Here is a 14,929-nt window from a genome sequence, read left to right on the forward strand (position 1 = left end):
AAAACTTTTTTTTTTTTTTTTTTTTTTTTTACAACTTAACCTCTGAAACAATTTTATAAATAACATTGCAGAGAAACTCAAATAATAAACTTTCTTAAACACATTTTCGAAAAAAGTTTTTTTCTAGGCGATGGCGATTGAGATGGCGATGGGGTACCGTAGAGTTTGAAATGGAGTTTCCTGTCGATTTGGGGGAGGGAGAGATGGTCTCTCACTCTCTTGTTTTGTTGGTTGGTCTCGAGGATGGAGTGGGTCTCCTTCTCTGAGTTTGGCTAGATCCGATCTTGTGTGGGTAGATTCGGATCCCATAAAGGGATTTCGATGCTGTATGGGTTTCACTTTAGAGATCTTGCCGGATCTGAAGGCGATTGGGATCCTGATTCGGGTTTTTGGTGAGATTTTGGTTGACCAGATTTGGCTTCTTTTGAGTGATTCGCGTTTGTTTGGGATGGCGATTCTTCTTTCACTGCTCGGGGGGCGAATCTCTTTATCTTTTAACTATGGTATGTTCCAGGCGTATTCTATGGCAAGTAAGGTTCGCACGATCGTTAATTCTTTGATGATACGATTGTTTTTGCTATGGGTAGTGATTGGGGTTTACTTGATTCGATCTGATATGGTTCGGGATATGGCTGATTCGGTATTTACCTGTTTGTGTGGGGGTGGTTCAGGATTTACTTCCTTTTGGTATCTTTTCGGGCTGTCTATTGAGCGGTTTCACTCACTCAAATCTTTCGTTAATTCGTTGTTGATACGATTAGTTTTGATATGGATAATGATTGGGATTCACTTGATTAAAGTTGATATGGTTTGTGATATGGCTGATAAGGTATTTATCTGTTTGTGCGGGTGTTGCTCAGGATTTACTTCTCTTTGGTATCTCTTCTTGTTGTCTATTGAGCGGTTTCACTCATTCAACTCTTTTGTTCTTTTCTTTGTGAGAGGTTCTTACGCGTTCTCTCCTCGTCAAGATATAGCTCAACTGGCTCTCAACAAAGGCAAATCCTCACTGGTCCGTACAGACACTGTGACGATCTCTAATTCTGTCTTGGCTCAGAGAATTCAGCAGTTCTCCATGACGCTAATTGGTAGATTGATGAACCCGGCTTGTCAAAACATGGAATCTCTGATTGCTAACTTTCCAAAAATCTGGAAATTAGAGGAGAAGGTTGTGGGAGCAGATATTGGACAAGGTGTCTTCCAGTTCAATTTCGAAGATGAAGAGGATATTCTGTCTGTACTTCAGAATGGACCATACCATTTTGATAGTTGGATGGTTTCCCTTGTTCGATGGGAGCCTGTCATCTCCTCCACCTACCCTTCCGCGATAAACTTTTGGGTTAAAGTGTCAGGGATTCCAATGCATTTGTGGGAGGTGGCTACTTTAGAAGCTATTGGGAAGAAGATTGGGATGATACAAGAGGTGGATGAGGAGACGGGGAGCCTTTGTGTTGCGGTAAATGGGTTTAATCCCATGATGTTCAAAATGGTGGTTCCTTTCGCTTCTGGTGATGAGATAGTGGTGTCATTGGAGTATGAAAAACTTACAGGGGTCTGTGATCACTGTTCGCGGCTTACGCATGACTCAAAGGTTTGTCCCGAGTTGCTTAAGGTTGGGTCGGTTCAAGGTCCTACTGAGAAGATGGATAACAGGGGTGGTCCAAGGCATATTCCTGCGGTCAAACAAGAGCAACATAATAACGCTGGAGGTTGGGAAAAGCCGAGGAAACATGCCAAGAGGACCCTTGATTTTCAGTCTTTGGATTTTGGTGAACAAGGTTATTTCCCGCAGCAAAGATTTGGTGGTAGTAGTTCAAACGGTCCGAGACAATATGAGCGTCAACATGGTCAGGCTTGGGGTCAAAGGAGAAATCACGGCGAGGTTACTATGAGCGATGAGGGATCTCGTCGTGGATTTCACATGGGCAGTGGGGAGCCATCGGGTAAGAACTTTGGGTTTCAGTTAAACAGAAAGAGTGTTGGGCCGGCTTGGCCCAAACCTTTGTTCAAGGTGAAGCAGGCTTCGATTATGCAACAGGCTTCTACAAGTCTTGACTTTGCTTCCGGTAATCATGTCTCGCAAGGGGTGAGGATTCAGGAGGAAAGTGACCTTCAGGGGAATGTGGGGGCGTCGTTGGAGATGGATTTTGAGGTTGACAAAGATGATCTTCTTGAGGATGGGTAGTTGGGTGATTCTGCTAAGGGTAGTCATAAGGGTGATACTCTCCAGGATGCGGCAGATCCTTCAGTCCAGGGAGCTGAGACACATCCTAGTCACGATCCTAGTCAAGGAGATCAAGGGTCGGAGCTTCAGGTTGAGCCTGGAAGTGGTTCACAAGGTAAAAGTCTTAACTCAGTTTCGATGGATTTAGCTGTGGGGGTTGTTAATAGTGCCTTGGCGGCTTTTACGTTTAGTGATTCAAGTGGTCATAAAGGGAGGATTTTACAATCTCACGGTAGAAAGAGTGGTAGTAATTCTTACGATAGCAAGTATGCGAGTAGATCTAGGCTAGCACCTGTGGTTTTGGCTTCTCCAGGAAAACGCTTAATTGCTAAGGCTTTGTCTAAACCTGCAGGGGATGGAAACAAACAGAAGCAGATGGGGAAACAGGGTAATACTAAAGTGGATGGCAAACCTTCGGTTGGGGGTCATCCAAGCAAGAAAGGGATGGGGGCTCTCCCGAAACCGCCGGCTCGAACGTGAATATCTTGAGTTGGAGCTGTCAGGACATTGGGGTGGATCTGACAGAAGGATATTTGGGAGATTTGTGGAAGCAGCATAAGCCAGACATTTTATTTTTATGAGAAACTAAAAAATGTTTTTCTTATTTACAAAAATTTCAGAAGAAGTTTGGTTATAATAATTTGTATTCGGTTGACCCCCTTGGAAGCAGCGCCCAGTCTCATCCTTTGTGCCGTTTAATTCAATGATTAATCATTGTGGTATGCTGGAATTTCCGTGTTATGGGGAACAATTGTCGTGGTGAGGTAATCGTTGTAATAATCAGGTGGTGCGGTGTCGTCTAGATCGCGCATTAGGAAATGAGGATTGGCATAGCTTCTTTCCTAATTCGAAGGTTGATTATTTGGAGATGGTTGGATCTGACCATTGTCCTATTTTGGCAACCTGTCTTAGAACAGTTTTACGACGGAATAGACAGTTTCGCTTTGATAAACGTTGGTTGGGGAAGGATGGCTTACTAGGAGCGGTAGAGTCAGGGTAGGCACGTACGAATAATTTCCGGGTACCGGCTTTTGTGGATAAGATTAGGAATTGCAGAAATTCAATTTCATGGTGGCGAAAAAATAATGTGACGTCTGGTCCATCCCTTATTTCTTCTCTGAAGAGTGCTTTGCAGGAGGCTAAGATGGATGATTCCTTTTCTCAAGAAGAAATAAGGGAAGTTGAGAGAAAGCTAAAAGAGGCTTACAGGGATGAGGAAGTTTATTGGCAACAAAAGAGTAGGAAATTCTGGTTACGGGTGGGAGACAAGAATACAAAGTATTTTCATGCATCGACAAAACAGAGGAGGGTAAGGAATATGATTGTTGGTTTATTTGGTCCGGACAATGTATGGGATGAGACGGCCCTGGGTATGGAGAGGATTGCTTCCAATTATTTTGAGGAGCTTTTTAAAAGATCTGATGTAAGTGGTGTTTCAGATATATTACAGGAAATTTCCCCGATCATTACGGATAGTATGAATCGAAGTTTAACTAGGGAAATTACGGAGTCTGAGGTTCGGAAGGCATTGTTTGCTATGCATCCGGAGAAATCTCCAGGTCCTGACGGAATGACGGCCCTCTTCTTCCAACGTTTCTGGCCTTCTTTGAAAGGGGATCTGGTGACCTTGGTTAAAGAATTTTTTCGAACGGGTGGCTTTGATCCTCGTCTGAATGAGACTAATATTTGTCTCATCCCTAAGGTGGATCAACCAAAACGTATGACGGAATTTCGGCCGATTAGTCTATGTAATGTGAGTTATAAGATTATTTCAAAAGTGTTATGTTTTAGGCTTAAGCGGTTCTTACCGTCCCTGGTTTCAGAAACGCAATCGGCCTTTGTTTCGGGGCGGTTGATTACTGATAATATTTTAGTTGCACAGGAAATGTTCCATGGATTAAATACTAATGAACGATGTAAGTCGGATTTTCTGGCATTTAAAACGGATATGAGCAAAGCATATGACCGTGTTGAATGGGAGTTTCTGGAAGCGGTTATGATTAAGCTAGGATTTGATAGTCGGTGGATTTCTTGGATTATGTGGTGTGTTTCTTTGGTATCATATCAGGTTCTTCTCAATGGTCAACCTCGGGGTTCCATTTTACCAAAGAGGGGGTTACGACAGGGTGATCCTCTTACTCCCTATTTGTTCATTCTTTGTACAGAGGTTCTAATAGCGAATATTAAAAAGGCTGAACGTGAAAACAAACTTACCGGAATATCGATTGCTCGAGATTGTCCGTCAATATTGCACTTATTGTTTGCTGATGATAGTCTGTTCTTCTGTAAAGCAGAGGAGTCTGAATGTAAGGTGGTAATAGATATTATAGATAATTACGGAAAAGCGTCAGGACAAGAGGTGAATTTAGAGAAATCTTCTATTATGTTTGGTAAGAAAGTTCCGCCGGAAGTACGATGTCGGATAAAATCAGTAATTGGTATTTCTAGGAAGGGAGGTATGGGTTCTTATTTGGGAATTCCTGAAAATCTCCAGGGTTCGAAGACTAACGTATTCAGTTATGTTAATGAACGTCTGGATGAGCGAGTTAATGGTTGGTCAGCGAAGATTCTATCTAAAGGGGGTAAAGAGGTTATGATTAAGTCGGTGGCATTAGCTCTACCAACTCATGTTATGTCGTGCTTTAAATTGCCACAAGCATTAACGACCAAACTTACGGGAGCCATATCAAGATTCTAGTGGAAGTCTAATGATAAGGCTAGAGGCATGCATTGGATAGCTTGGGATAAAATGTGTGAGGATAAATGTGATGGTGGTTTGGGGTTTCGTGCTTTGGAAGAATTTAATGATGCAATGCTGGCTAAGCAGTATTGGCGATTGATCCATTACCCGAATTCTCTAATGGCTCGGGTGATGCGTGGTCGTTACTTCCGGAGAAAACATCCATTACGGGCAACTAAACCATATTCTCCGTCCTTTGCGTGGAGGAGTATTTTTCTGTTAAGGGACTAGTGGAACGTGGGGCACGATCGATAGTAGGTTCGGGTGGTGACATCTCGGTATGGCGGGATCCTTGGATACCGGACCGCCAGCCACGACCAGCGACTGGTAGGGGGAGAATCCTACATCCTAATCTGAAGGTCAACCATTTAATTAATCCCCATACGCTGGATTGGCATTTGCCCATTTTAGAGGAGTATATGGATCCTGCGGATATTCCGCTTATACAGAGCTTGGCGGTTAGCAAGACACTACGTTCGGATAGATTGATTTGGCATTATACTAAGTCCGGTAAATATTCTGTGAGATCTGGATATAGGCTAGCTCGGGAATTACAGAAGGAGGTCGAAGTCGGGCCAACGTGTACAGTGTTACGGGCACAAGCTTGGAAACTTGAAGTCCCATCAAAGGTTCAGCATTTTTTCTGGCAGGTGGCGTCTGGTAGTCTTCCTGTTAAGGAACGGGTCGCTTTTCAGGGGGTCCGGTGTGATGTTACGTGTCAACGGTGCGGTTCGGCGGTGGAGTCTATTAATCATGCTCTTTTTGAGTGTGAACGATCCTGTTTGGTTTGGGAGTTATCGCCGATTCATACACCGTCGACTGGCTTTCCTTATGGATCAGTGTATTCAAATTTAGACTTCTTATATTCTAAGGTCTTCTCCAGTTCCGGGGGATCAAGTATTGGATATTTGTTGCCTTGGATAATTTGGATAATTTGGAAAGATAGGAATAAAAAGGTATTTAAAGGAGTTGAGGCTGAACCAATGGATATTATAAATGAGGCGACAAACGACAAACTTTTGTGGGAGGAGGCAAAGTCCTTTGCTGTCAATTTATTGCCTCCTCAGCCACCCCCGGAGGATAGAGTTACTTCTGTGTGCTGTAAGGTTGATGGTTCCTGGAAAAGTTCGGATCCTTTAGAGGGCTTGGGTTGGTGGTATGGTACTCACAATGACAGGACGCTACTTTTGGGTGCTCGCAGTCTTCGTTGTAGTCCTTCTTCCCTTCACTCGGAGTTTAATGCTTTGCTTTGGGCTATGGAGTCTCTTCGGGCGGCTGGGATTGATTGTCAGAATTTTGAGTCAGATAGCGCAGAATTGGTGGCGATGGTGCAGGCTCCGGATGACTGGCCAGCTTTTACACATTTATTGGAAGATTTTCACTCCCTCAGATCATCTTTCCCTTCCTTCTCTCTGACCAAGATCCCGCGATTGTCAAACGTCCGTGCAGATCGTCTAGCTCGCTCCTCTAGACCTTTGGTTTCTGAAGTCGCATTTGTAAACTCGTTCGCTCCAGTTTGGGCAACCAACCTTGGAGTTTCTTTTTAATTTATTTAAATGTTTGGTTGGAAAAAATAAAAAATAAAAAAATCTCTCCAACTTGGTTCAACCAATCGGTAAACTATTGTGAATATGCCTAAATCAGACGATTCTTTGATAGATAATAATGAGAATATGCTTCTCAGAGATGAGAGAAACTATAACCGTGATGACCAAAAAGGATTTCGACAGGTTCTTAAGTATGTCAACCGATGAGCAAAAAAATATCTACCTAGAAATAATTGATGTTGTGTATCGAAACAAGGGAGGTATGTTTTTTGTTCATGGATTTGGTGGTACTGGAAAAACATTCTTGTGGAGTATTCTTGGCGATGATATTTGATCTATGGATGATATTGTTCTTAATGTNTTGTTACATTTATTGCCATAAAATCTTAACAACATCTATACATTCCAATTTTTCTAAAAACAACTCTACCCATTAAAGTTTTAACCCATTAAATCTATAAAACTATTTTTATGGATGATAGAATATCTCAAATTTAAATGATATACAACAGATTTTCCTAAACCGAAAATTCAATTATAAAATATCACATTAAATATGTTGAAAACCCCCATATAATTTGGTTTATTTTTTATTTTTTGGGGAATTACCAAAAAATTAAAATTCTATTAATTATCATAAACTATATATATTGACATGGAAAAATTATAAACTATAGAAATATGCTAATTTGGTAAAACAATTAACATAATTAAACGTGATAAAAAACTTCTTTTGATTATTTTTTTACGCAAAAACTTATTTTGATTTTGGTGAGACACATTGGCATTAATCCCATATAGGGAGTTAAGCGGAATTATTTTTTTTTTAAAACACTTTTAGATGTGTACCAGGAGATAAATGTATTACTACACTATACATATACCACACGGATTAAAACCTTGAAAACACTACAAAAATCATATACTTTAAATACTTATATCAAATATCAGTAAAATTTTATATTTTTAAAATTAATAAAAATAATAGAATAACAAATATATATAATATAAATTTTAAATTTTTAAAATTAAAAATATTGTCCCGCGGTGTACCGCGGGTTAAATCCTAGATGTAATAACTCTGGACCATTAACGGGCTATTTCTTTTTCTTAGTGAAATTTTGCGCTTACTTAAATGAATGCTTTTTTTTTCTTTGTCAACGACTTAAATGGATGTTAAGGAAATAGATTTAAAAAGAACGGATACCCAACTTATGAATCCACGAAGCGTAAGTGCTATGGCATAAAAAGAACAAAGTTGATTCACAATCTTTACACTCTCAAGTGAATTGGTTTCATGTTGTTACCAGGAACTACAAGACTGTCGATGTAATCTAACAAAATTATTATTAAATTAGGATTTGATATGAACTTTCAACTCAAAACCTGGCAATGAGTGCAGAGGTCCTAACTCTTTATATATTATTTAAATTTCTTCACATCTTTTCGATGTGGGATATTTTATACTAATACCTTCCTCACGTTCAGGCATGACCATCTGACAATCAACAGGTTATGTTCTGATACCATATTAAATTAGGGTTTGATATGGGCTTCCAACTTAAAACCAATTGGCAATGAGTACAGAGGCTCTAACCCTTTGTATATTACTTAAATCTCTTCACATCTTTCCGATGTGGGATATTTTACACTAACAATCATCAAGACCTCCGAAGAATTCTACTAACCTACTCTCTCGTTAAGCCGCTTTGATGATCTTTCTATTTCAAGATTGAATTCTACACAGTTAGCTAAAATTTACTCTTAAGCATGCATCTTCCTCTTTTTGTAATAATTAATCAAGGAACTTCTGTAATGCTGCTAGTATTAGTTTTTCATTTTAATAGATGAACCATTAAATGAAACGTGTGTTTTACACAAATGACGGATGTAGTGAAAGTGTGAAACTAGTTAAACTAAAATACAAAATTCCACAAGTGTCGGCCCAACATTGTAAGCTTTGTGATGACCTTTATAACAAACAATGTTTTTAGACAGTTGGACCTCATCCCTCACTAAAATCCATGTAATAATTAAAAGACAAAAATATTGGGCTTATTAGTATATGAGCTATTTAAATGAGGATCAGTTTGTTTTCGATGATTTCCGTGAAATAGTATATTGGAATTAGTTGGAATATTCATAGTCATTACAATATTGATGATATTACGTTTTCACAATAAAAAAGAGTCGTTGTCTTGCCTTGGCACATGGGCAAGGGCAAGAGATTACATCCCCCATATTGCAATATGATTTCTCAATATTTCTTTAAGAAAAAAAAAATCATGCATTTTCAATGAACGTCGACCCTCGCCAGACATATCAAATCATTACATCTCAATCCTCATTTTTCCAGAAAAACAAGTTGTAAAGTTCATTCGAGGCCGATTAGGGAATAAATTGAATTACACAATTTAATATCACATATGACTCGCATCACGACATCAGTACCTCTAGATTGTTCCGCGCATTGATTAGAGTGGGTAAAAAAGCATGTCCATCTGAACAAATAATTGGGTTCAGAAGGTCTGAAGGTGCAGATGTAGCATATGTTGGTCCATACTCGCAGCACAATATCCATGTTTCTTTATCTTTCGTCGGTTAAAATTTTAAGATTCTTAAAGAAAAGAAAAATTAACGTATATATATATATATATATATATATATATATATATATTTCTTTTAAGAAATCTTGAATAGTTATTTAAAATAAAATAAAAATAAATATTGATTAGTCTATATGTCATTTTCTCATCATAATTTTCAACCTGCCGACAAATAACTAATTAAAATCAATGAATACACAGTTGATAATATAGTATAAATATAAGCAAGTGGCATAATAAAATTAACTATATAAGAGTCCACAAATTCTAAGTAGGGAAAGGAAAAAAGAGAATGTGCGCTTCTCTGTAAGAAATCAAGTGACAACGACTTCATATTTGATTTTATCATCGTATGTAGTTGGAGTTAATTACTTCATGTTCAGAATTGGTGTTATGTAGTGTCTCCCATACATTTTCAACTTTGATATAAAGAACTACATAACCTCATCCACAAATTTAATGCCCCCATCATCTCCATAATGTTCCATGCAACATCTCTCCCATTTTTTTCTCACAGTTTGAAATTAATAGATAAGTATTCCTATATCATATCTCTCAAAAATGTGTGCTCAGAAAGATATATAGACGTTCATTTTTTGTTACTTCATGTTGACTCTTCTCTTTTCGTGTAGATTTGTAGGGAATAGTTTGGGAGAAGAGTCAGTCATACGTGTGTATAACTTTTATTGTAACAACAAATATTGTATTTGATAAGCCCTTGTAGAAAAGAAAGAAAAAAACACTAAAATAAACTGATCATAATTGCTACAACCAGAACAAGTTAGGGTTATCCGATTAGGACACTTGGCAAACCTAAAGATCATCACAAACTTATTTTGTTCAATTTCAACTCCAAATATTTAATTAGTATTTTCAAAATATTTAACCACATAATCGGATCTATCAGTCTATTCAACATTTATACAATAATAATTGAGGAAATGATGTGAAAAAGAAAAGAGGATAAAAGTATCTTCCCAACCAAGAAGAAAATGTACCTCTGCCGACAAAAAAGAGAGAGAGAGAGAGGGGGGAAAGAGATATTTGTGAAGTGGAGAAGGACGTCTAGTCGTGAGTTGTGAATGGTCTTTTCAAGTTGCAAGAAGCCAAACTATCGAGATAAATGCTAATTGGTCAACAAAGCCACTGTCTCTTTCAGAACTACTGGATTGGGAAATGGGCTTTTGGCTAAGGTAAATCTCTCGCTTTCTTGTTATTTTCGAAATCTTTGGTCGGCTATTATCTTCATGTTTTTCTTGTGATAAAATATAACTTCATGTTAGTTAATAACTTAGAACCATAACTATATATTACTAGGTTTTAAATTTGGTGGCACTAACTACATCCTTTGCGGGAGTTGTATATACTGTATAAAATAAGCAAAAGATGGATATATGTATAGATCTACGTTCTTATTATTCTTCGTACACCTATTCCATTGCGGATCATTGGATTCTATAACTATGAACTATGGGGGAAAAAAAAGGATACGAGTGACGAGAGTCAAAATTAATTGCTTCATTTAATGCCCAACGTGTTATGGCCTTAAGTACAACAACTCTTTTGTTAATGATCTTAGTTACAACGTCGTTGTTTAATTAAATCATCATAACTGATAAAGCCACCAGTACCGCTGATGTTGGTGTCAACTCATTCTATCTTTCCGTTTTCCATACATTCTATTTTCTAGTATAATTTATATGATAGTTTAATTTTTCAATAATATATTTTTATTTGCATAATCTTATTTTAACATACTAGCCACTACGGATAACAAATTAATCATACACGGTCAAATCCATCGATGTTTAGCATTGATTTTTTTTTGGTCAAATGATGTTTAGCATTGATAAGTGTAATTATTTAGCATTCCTCCTGCTTCACAAAAAATATTTTTCGAGTTTTCTTCAAGGCATAATATTGAAATGGAATAAGTTCGGTAGCGGATGTTTTACGAAGAGTGTCATTTTATTTAAATTAATTTTATAACAAATTTTCTAATTTACTTTTATCCTAATTTTTTATTGAATTTTAATGATTAATCACTTATTAAATAGAGATATACATAAATTTTGTTTTAATTTGTATAAAGTGTGTCAAAGTGACATGCTCTGTAATATCCGGAGGAAGTTGTATGATACTTAAGCTTTGTAAGCACCATTAGTTGAGTTTATATCAAATGGAGTTTTGTTCACCAAAAAAAAAATATTAAAACAAAAAAAAGTAAGAGAATTTTTATAAAATATATTTTCTATTGCATTTGGGTTTTTGTAACATATTTAAAAATTATTATTATGTCTCTAGTAAGATTAGGTTCTATTATGTCTCGAGAACCATATAATTAGATGTTTTGTATAACTGAAACAATATCTTATTATGTCTCTAATAGTACACCGGTATTGTTTAGTTCGCACACGCAGCCACTAGCCAATACCATGTTAATGAACCACGTAACAGATATTGTGTATATTATTTGTGTGTTTTGGTTTGTTTTTCTCCCGTACGTAGTTAACCTGTTGAAGAAGATTCGCTTGCATCTAGTTGACATCATTTCACTCATATATATAAGTGAAAGAAATAAGAAACGAAATTCTCAAATTATCTTTGTGACGACATGTCAAATAACTTTTTCTTCTCGCACTGATTCTTATTTAAGTATTCTTCCTCTATAATTATTAATTTTAATATATAAAAATACATGTAAGTTCTGTCTAGAAATCCCATTTGTATACACTAACAAATTTAAATTTGAATTAGACGTAAAAGCTATACTAACACAAAACTAGTAAGTTACTAACTCTATTCGATCCATAAAAACTATATATAATATAAAATGTATCGTGATACTCCAACTCTTTCGTATTATATATAATAAAATTTTGGATATAATTTTAACATTCTATCTAATTAATAGATTGAAAAACTAAAACTTTGAATGGAGACGAACGAGGTAACTAAAAAATAAGGTTCTGATTGGTGACCACGTTTAAACGAGGCGGTTAGAAAATTTTGAGCGGTTGAAAAGAAGGCGGTTGAAAAAAGAGCAGTTAAGGACAGCGGATAGAAAAGATGGTACGATTGAAGAGAGCGGTTGAGTATTTAGTTTGATTGGTAACATTGTAGCGGTTGAATAGTATAAATTTTAATAAATAGTAAAAATTAAATTAATTTAGTTGGAAAATGAAAAATTAGAGTAATAAATTATTTTTTAATTTATAATAAGATATATGAAATGTTAAATTAAAAATGTTAAAGTGCTAAATAATTAGTTTTGTCATTATGATAATAGATTATACTGGTAAAATATCATAAATTATTTAAAAATTTGTAATAAATTATAAAAATGAAATTTATTCTAAAAACTTTTTAAAAAAATGAAATCATTATCTAATTCATAATAAGAAATATCAATAAAAATTTTCTCTTATCATTACCGTTGAAATTTACATATTTATCTCCGATCAGCCCATAACATATCAGCAATTTGATTACGAATTGCTGCCATATATGCTCCATCTGTTGTTGATTCAGCCTCTTCAATCTCACTGATATCATTTTCGTCAGTTCCGTGCTGTCCATTTGGATCTCCAGTTTCACTTACTTCATCAATAAAATCATCATCCAAAATATTTGAACGTCGAATGAAATTATGAAGACCCATTGTAACAAACACAAGTCGCTTTTGTGTTTCAAGATCATACCTCGGTAGTTCTTTGACAATCCGCCACTTTTTTTTCCAAATTCCAAACGTCCGTTCGATTACTGAACGTAGAGAAGCATGCCATCTGTTGAACAGTTCTTCCTTATTTCTTGGGGGTGGACCACTTTGAAATTGTTCTAAATGGTACCTCACCTCTTCTCTTCGATTTCCCCTATATGGTGCCAAGTAACCTTTTTTATTAGCATATCCCGAGTCAACAAGATAATATTTTCCTGGAGGAGGCGTAGGAAACCTTTGACTGTTTTGTTGCGCAATCGCTAATACTCTAGCATCATGCACTGAACCTGGCGCACCGTTCCATATGTATGTGAAAAGCATATCTAAATCACATATAGCCAATATGTTAAGGCTTGTCTCACCAAACCGGTCCCAAAAAATACGACGGTCTTCTGTTGGTGGTAGTACAGGAACATGTGTCCCATCCATTGCCCCAATGAATCCTTGGAAAAATGGCCAGTAACGACGATCAATTCGTAAACTTCGGGGATATTCTCTAAGTTGTTGAGACGATGGTGTTTTTAATTCGTCACATGCAAGTCGCTCCATCGCATTCAATACCTGATGAAACTTTCGATTTACTGTCTTCTTCTAACTCTCTTCTTCTACGACTACCACGACCGCTATTAGCAGATGTTCGCAATCGAGATGCAGTACTCCTTCGAGATGCTTCAGCTCCGTCAGTACTATATGGGGTTTGTCGTGATATTTGCCTACCAGACCGACCACCAACCTCTTCTTGTTGTAACACTGGACTTTCTGCATTCAACTCTTGTGAATCAAAGAATGACAAGTCTGGTTGTTGACCATCTTCATCTAGGGGCTGAGGAATATAGTCATGTGTAGCTGGGACCTCATCAGTATTGTATTCATCATTGACATCAGGATCATTGTTCTCCTCTTCTATCTCTCTTTGTGCATCTGCAACATCATACATATGTTGATCTGAGACATCATGGTTCTTAAATATACGTTGCATTATATCCCATTGTTTTGGTGGTTCGCGATGTAATGCACGTATCTTCTCACACTCCTAAAAAACAATTGATTTAAGATTTTAATTAACTATAAAGGTCAAAAAAATTAACACGTTAATTAATGGGATGAGAACAAGTATACCATTTCACGGTCTACCCACCAGTCATCATCCATTGTGATTCTTCCAGAAATAGAATCTGAGGTAATTCCTGTTCGACCCATAAGATCAAGCCATGCCTTATGCTTTTTCTTTAAGGTGTCTATTTTGTTCTTCACCTTGATCCACTTAAGATTTTTACCCGTCCTCCGTTCGAGAACTGCTAATATATGCTTTCGTTGTGGGGCTTTTAAATTATTTGCAATGTAATTCACCTTTGTTATCTCAGGCTCGTATAATTCCAACAATATTTGTTCTTCTCGGTCATTCCAATGTTCTTTCTAAACACCATTATGAATAATTTTTTATGATAACTCACTAATATTATATAATGCATCAAATTTACAAGTTAATCGATACTTACTGGACCACGATTCGAAACAGATGATCTTGGACGTGATGATCTCCCACGTGATGATTCTGGACGATTCTCGGAAGTCATAATGGATGGACTTAAAATATTTATTGTGAAATAAGAACTATTTTGGAGCAAAATGAAACTTTTTTTTTTCTAGTATTCGAAGAAACTTGTATCAAGACAATGGTGTTGTAAGAAGCACACATATATAAAGAAAAAGAGAGAAAATTTTGATTGATGTTTCTTCTCAATAATTTTTGTTTTAAAAAAAAAAGGTTAAAATTTTTTCTGAAAAGTATGAGTGAAATCAGACTATATTCACTACTTTTCTTCATTTTGTCAGATAAAAATAATCTATACCAAAAACAAAAAATAAAATGCCAAAAAAAAAGGCTGTATAACTTTGAAAATTCACCAAACGAGTTATCAAAATCGAGTTGCAGTAAGTATTAAAATTCGATGTAGCTTGCAGTAAAAATTATGTGGTATAAACGGCAGTTTGATGTAGTGAATTTGCAGTAAAAAATGAATTAAATATTTTCTCTAAACGACTGACTGGTAACATTTCTGATGTATCAGGTGCAGTATCTATTAGAAATAA

The 14,929-nt window shown here is 36.5% G+C and overlaps 2 protein-coding genes across 2 annotated transcripts; one reads left to right on the forward strand and one right to left on the reverse strand.

The window, feature by feature from the left end:
• On the forward strand, positions 5,384–6,718 carry LOC104748506. Its single transcript, XM_010470134.1, has 2 exons — positions 5,384–6,468; positions 6,649–6,718. Exons 1-2 carry the CDS (start codon positions 5,384–5,386, stop codon positions 6,716–6,718), a joined length of 1,155 nt encoding a protein of 384 aa, XP_010468436.1.
• On the reverse strand, positions 13,072–14,485 carry LOC104746899. Its single transcript, XM_019236978.1, has 2 exons — positions 13,955–14,485; positions 13,072–13,868 (listed from the first exon to the last, which is right to left on the reverse strand). The coding sequence occupies exons 1-2, from the start codon at positions 14,033–14,035 to the stop codon at positions 13,365–13,367; spliced, it is 585 nt and encodes a 194-aa protein (XP_019092523.1). The 5' UTR covers positions 14,036–14,485; the 3' UTR covers positions 13,072–13,364.

Source organism: Camelina sativa, chromosome 15 (genome assembly GCF_000633955.1).
Source record: "Camelina sativa cultivar DH55 chromosome 15, Cs, whole genome shotgun sequence".
Taxonomy (NCBI): domain Eukaryota; kingdom Viridiplantae; phylum Streptophyta; class Magnoliopsida; order Brassicales; family Brassicaceae; genus Camelina; species Camelina sativa.

Coding starts and splice junctions, on each gene's coding strand:
- LOC104746899 (XM_019236978.1), bottom strand. CDS start 14,035: ATGGGTCGAACAGGAATTACCTCAGATTCTATTTCTGGAAGAATCACA. Junction 13,869..13,954: donor GGTGGGTAGACCGTGAAATG/GTATACTTGTTC, acceptor ATTGTTTTTTAG/GAGTGTGAGAAGATACGTGC.
- LOC104748506 (XM_010470134.1), top strand. CDS start 5,384: ATGGATCCTGCGGATATTCCGCTTATACAGAGCTTGGCGGTTAGCAAG. Junction 6,469..6,648: donor GAAGTCGCATTTGTAAACTC/GTTCGCTCCAGT, acceptor TATGCTTCTCAG/AGATGAGAGAAACTATAACC.